This window comes from Penaeus chinensis, chromosome 39, assembly GCF_019202785.1.
Source record: "Penaeus chinensis breed Huanghai No. 1 chromosome 39, ASM1920278v2, whole genome shotgun sequence".
In the NCBI taxonomy this organism is placed as follows: Eukaryota; Metazoa; Arthropoda; class Malacostraca; order Decapoda; family Penaeidae; genus Penaeus; species Penaeus chinensis.
In genome coordinates, this window is record NC_061857.1 from 1,204,131 (window position 1) to 1,209,130 (window position 5,000).

General features: G+C 40.5%; 3 protein-coding genes across 4 annotated transcripts in view; 2 read left to right on the top strand and 1 right to left on the bottom strand.

The window, feature by feature from the left end:
• The window catches only part of LOC125046803 (neuropeptide-like protein 31), a 2,319-nt gene extending 1,219 nt beyond the window's left edge, over positions 1-1,100 (bottom strand). The window contains exons 1-4 of one of the 2 annotated variants that reach the window (XM_047644754.1): positions 826-1,100; positions 558-636; positions 411-452; positions 1-138 (exon numbers count right to left, since the gene is read on the bottom strand). The exon at positions 1-138 is cut by the window's left edge and continues 18 nt beyond it. In XM_047644754.1, the coding sequence (XP_047500710.1) occupies positions 1-138; positions 411-452; positions 558-636; positions 826-828 (262 nt within the window). In that variant the 5' untranslated portion in view covers positions 829-1,100. Of the gene's footprint in view, positions 139-410; positions 453-548; positions 637-825 lie in introns of both variants that reach the window. The other variant, XM_047644753.1, reaches the window with a different exon arrangement.
• A 1,184-nt stretch (positions 1,101-2,284) lies between these two features.
• LOC125046883 lies at positions 2,285-4,211 on the top strand. Its single transcript, XM_047644882.1, has 5 exons — positions 2,285-2,573; positions 2,781-2,912; positions 3,135-3,248; positions 3,341-3,580; positions 3,784-4,211. The coding sequence occupies exons 1-5, from the start codon at positions 2,285-2,287 to the stop codon at positions 4,209-4,211; spliced, it is 1,203 nt and encodes a 400-aa protein (XP_047500838.1).
• A 189-nt stretch (positions 4,212-4,400) lies between these two features.
• On the top strand, positions 4,401-4,805 carry LOC125046884. The gene has a single exon (XM_047644883.1). It carries the CDS (start codon positions 4,401-4,403, stop codon positions 4,803-4,805), a length of 405 nt encoding a protein of 134 aa, XP_047500839.1.
• Positions 4,806-5,000: the final 195 nt, after the last annotated feature.

Here is a 5,000-nt window from a genome sequence, read left to right on the forward strand (position 1 = left end):
CGCCATAACCGCCATAGCCTCCGAGGCCACCATAGCCACCACCATACAGACCGCCATAGCCACCATACCCGCCGAAACCGCCATTGCCGCCGAATGCGCCAAGACCTCCGATGCCGCCGTACCCACCATACCCGCCACCTTCAGGGGAGCAGAATAACGCGCTGTTTTGTGCTGCGAAATCTTTGTGAATATATGAAGGCAGACAGGTGACTTGTGTGTGGGTGTGGTTTCATACCGGCGCGCGCGTATGTGTGTGTGTGTGTGTGTGTGCGTGTGTGTGTGTGTGTGTGTTTGTAGATAGATAGCCCGATAGGCAGGCTGACGACTAAATATAGATATATATGTCCATGTATGAACAGCAATACACCAAGCCCTGTAGAAGGCGGATAGAAGGCCTTCGGTTTACTCACCGTAACCCCTCCTCACAACGAGCGTGCGGCCGCCATAACCACCTGTTGGAAGTGAAAATAGATCAGAAGAAAGGCCAGTGAAAAAATTCTCCATTACATTTTTTTTCATTCAACCAAATCTGACGAGAGCGCACGTACGCTGCATACCGCTGTAATGGCCGGCGCTCCCGGGACAGGTGCAGAGCAACTGCAGGACGAGCACAGCGACGACCACCTTAAGCGACCACTACAAAATGCAAAAGGAATATAGTTGTTTTACCTGAAAGGCTCATTTTCAAATCATGAACATTGCAGGAAACAAGAATAATTTTTGTTCACATGCTTTGAATATTTCTCCATATCACTCCACGTTCTCCATAACAAATGTATATATTATCAAGATTAAGTCGATTTCAGCGATATATCCAAGGCAGACCATGGTTGCAGAATTCGCAAATGTTGCGGAGGCTTCAGATACTACAGAAGTACAGAGTCTTCAGGAGTCCCAGAGGTTGCAGAGTTTCCAGAAAAAGTTGCCGGGAGGAAACAGGACAAAGCACTGGCGACGGGTGTGTGTCCTGGCCCATTTATAAGGAGAAATGACACGCCGGCTTCCCACGTGTCCTTCGGGGAAGTTCCGGACGCGCTCCCAGGCGAAGAATGAAAGGGAGACAAGGATTATTGTTGTCCAGCTGCCCTTGTCTTGTTTTTCTTTCGCTTTCATGGGACAACGCCGGAGAAGACGACATCGATGGTAAAAGAAGAGGAGTTATAAATCATAAAGAGGGAAATGAGAGCAATAACTGTAATAACGACACAAACGATAATAAATGATAAATAATAAGAACTGGTAACTATTGTACTTATTACCATCATTGTTCCTGTCATTGACATTTCCATTAGTAATGCTGTTATCATTATTATCATTATGATTATTATATTTATTATTATAATTACTATTATTGTTATTATTATTATCATTATTATTATTATTATTATTATCTTTATTATCATTGTTATAATTATAATTATGTAATAGTAACAATAGTAGCAATAATGATGATGATAATAATAATTATGATAATAAAGATAATAATAATAATAATGATAATAATAACAATAATAATAATAATGATATAATAATAATAATAATAATAATAATAATAATAATAATAATAATAATAATGATCATAACAAGAATAATAATGATAATGATATTAGTGTTAATGATAGTGGTAACAGTTCTTCTTGTTATTACTAGTAGTAGTAGTATCATTATTATTAGTAGTAGTAGTATATTATTATTATTTTTGTTGCTGTTGTTGTTGTTATCATTATGATTATTATTATAATTAGTCATTATCATTATTATAGTTTTATTAGTAGCAGTATTTTTATCATTATTATTATTATCATTACCATTATTATCATACAATCATTTTCATTCTTATCATCATTCTTATCATTATCATAATCATCATCATCATCATCATTATTTCTTTTTCCCTTATCAGTATCATTATTATTTTAGTATTATCATTATCATTGAATTATTATTATTATTATTATTATCATTATTATCATTCAGACCCGGACCTTTTTGGCCTTATAGCCCGAGGAAGGGAAATTCCAGCTTGTGGCCTTGTCGTGGCAGGGGGGCTTTCTACTAACACAAGCTCTGGGACCGAGTGCTCGGCGGTATAACTGAGTCCCCCACTGCCTTGTGGGTTAATCCTATTTAGGCAAAGGCTAGGAGAAGTTAACTCTCAATCCAAATCCCCCTGCTGTCTTGTAGGGTATGCCTATTCAGGCAAGGGCTAGGCCCACCGCCGACATCTGTGGTGGCTTCAGAAGGGCATCTGGCCTTAATACGAAGCTGCCAATCTAATAATATGATGTGGATCAAAAATCAAAGACAGAGAAATGCTACGGCGTACCCGGTAGGCGACGCGCAGGTAGATCGCCGTTTACCTGTGAGAAATGGAATACGGCTACCATATCAAGAGCGGATACGGCTAAAGAAGGTAGCTCAGAGGAAGGAGAAGAGAGATAAGAAAGTGGAGAAAGTGATGGTGTTTGGGACAGTAAATGTGGGAAGTCTCAGTGGTAGAAGCATGGAACTAGTCGATCTGATGGAGCGCAGAGGAATCAACATATTATGCGTTCAGGAAACCAAATGGAAAGGTGAGAAGGCAAAAAAAATTGGTAATGAATATAAGTTGTTTTACTATGGTACAAACAACAGACGAAATGGGGTTGGAATCATCTTGGACCCAGAGATGAAGAAGAACGTATTAGAAGTGAATCGAAAATCGGACAGGTTAATGTGAGTCAAGATACAAGTGGAAAATATAGTTATCAACATTGTCAGTGCCTATGCGCCTCAAACAGGATGCGAGGAGGAGGAAAAGGAAGAATTTTGGGACAATCTCGGACAAATTATACAGAATGTACCACCAATAGAAGTACTGTGGGTGGGTGGTGACTTGAATGGACATGTGGGCGAAGGCAATACAGGATCAAGTGAGTGCATGAGTAAGCATGGAGTAGGTATACATAATGACGACGGCGACCGTATTGTAGACTGAGCAACAGCAGGAGGTATGGCATTAGTCAACACATACTTCATGAAATTAGAACAGAAGAAGATTACCTACAAAAGTGGCAATAATAATATACAAATAGATTACATCGCGTGCAGGAGGCAACAACTAAAGGATGTAATCGATTGCAAAGTTCTACCAGGTGAGAGTGTGCCGAAACAGCATAGGCCCCTAGTTTGCAAGATCAATATTAAAATTATCAAATCCATACAGCAGAAAGGAATACGGAAAACGAAATGGTGGAGACTCAAGGAAAGTGAGTGTCGAGAGAAATTTGTGCAAAGATTAGAAATGGAGTTAGAAAAGGGGAAAGAAACTGGGAGACCGCCAGTGACAAAATCAGAAAAGGTGCAAAGGAGACACTTGGGGAAAGTTCCGGGAATGAAAAAGAGGGCAAGGAGACCTGGTGGTGGAACGAAGCGGTACAGTTGGCAGTGAAGAGAAAGAAGGAATGTAAGAAGAATAGGGACCACAAAAGAACGGAAGAGACCATCAAGGTGTTCAAAGAAGCTAATAAGACCGCTAAGTGTGCAGTTGCTAAAGCGAAGGCCCCAGCATATGAAGAACAGTACAACAGTCTAGAAAATGGTCAAGATGGAATTAACAAGGCGTTGAGAATTGGGAAAGAAAGAAAAAAAACTCGCAAGATGTGTATCAAGCAAAGACGATAAAGAAGGCAAATGGAGATATCCTAAGCAATGACGAACAGATAAAGAATCGATAGAAAGAATACTTCCAGCACCTGATGAATGTTGAGAATGAATGTGAACCAAGAAGTATCCAACCATTAGAAGGGGAACCCGTGGAAAGAATTACTGAAACCGAAGTGAAACTTGCCTTGAGAAAGATGAAGAATGGGAAGAGTGTTGGACCTGACAACATACAAGCAGAAGTTTGGAAACGCCTAGGAAATACAGGAGTGGAATTACTGACGAAATGGTTTAATGACATCTTAAACACTGGTACTATGCCTGAGGAATGGGGAACCAGCACACTGATCCCCATCTTTAAGAACAAAGGGGACATTCAGGAATGCGGGAACTATAGAGGCATAAAGCTCATGTCACACACAATGAAGATATGGGAGAGAATAATGAATAATCGGATCAGAGGAATAGTTAAAATCAGTGAGGAACAGTTTGGATTCATGCCAGGACGTGGTACAACAGATGCCATTTATGCACTACGGTTGCTGATGGAAAAGTACAGGGAAGGATAGCAGGAGCTCCACTGTGTGTTTATTGACTTAGAAAAAGCCTACGATAGAGTCCCTGGACAAGAAGTGTGGAATTGCTTAAGACTAAAAGGAATCAACATATTACGCGTGAGAAGGCAAAAAAAAATTGGTAATGAATATAAGTTGTTTTACTATGGAGTCCCAGAGAGTTACGTAAGATTAGTAGAGGATATGTACCGTAATACGTCAACAGAAGTTAGATGCCAGTCAGGGAAAAGTGAGAAATTTGAGGTAAAAGTAGGGGTACATCAGGGTTCGGCACTCAGACAATTATTATTTGCAGTTGTCATGTATTGTCTGACAGAGGAAGTACGAAAGTCATCACCATGGGATATCATGTATGTTGATGATGTGGTCATATGCACCAATGATAGAGAGACGTGCGAAGAGAAACTAGAGCAATGGACTCGAGCCCTAGAGAGACGCGGTATGAAAGTAAGCAGAACGAAGACGGAATACCTCAATGCCGGTAATGGGACACAGAGAGTTGGAAGTATCAGCTTAGGAGGTGAAAGGATACACCGAGTAGCGGGTAGGCTGGAACAGCTGGCGAAAGGTTACAGGGGTTCTTTGTGACCGAAGAGTTAGTGCAAAAATGAAGGGCGGGATTCATAGAACTATTGTAAGACCTGCAATCATGTATGGCCTGGAAGCTACAGCACTCACTAAAGCCCAAGAACGAAAGTTGGAAGTAGCTGAAATGCGAATGCTGACACGAAGAGAGAGAGTAAGGAAAGGTTAAGAGTACCAAGGTTGCAAGATAAATTACAT

Coding starts and splice junctions, on each gene's coding strand:
- LOC125046884 (XM_047644883.1), top strand. CDS start 4,401: ATGTACCGTAATACGTCAACAGAAGTTAGATGCCAGTCAGGGAAAAGT.
- LOC125046883 (XM_047644882.1), top strand. CDS start 2,285: ATGTGGATCAAAAATCAAAGACAGAGAAATGCTACGGCGTACCCGGTA. Junction 2,574..2,780: donor TCAGGAAACCAAATGGAAAG/GTGAGAAGGCAA, acceptor CGCCTCAAACAG/GATGCGAGGAGGAGGAAAAG. Junction 2,913..3,134: donor CGAAGGCAATACAGGATCAA/GTGAGTGCATGA, acceptor AAGTTCTACCAG/GTGAGAGTGTGCCGAAACAG.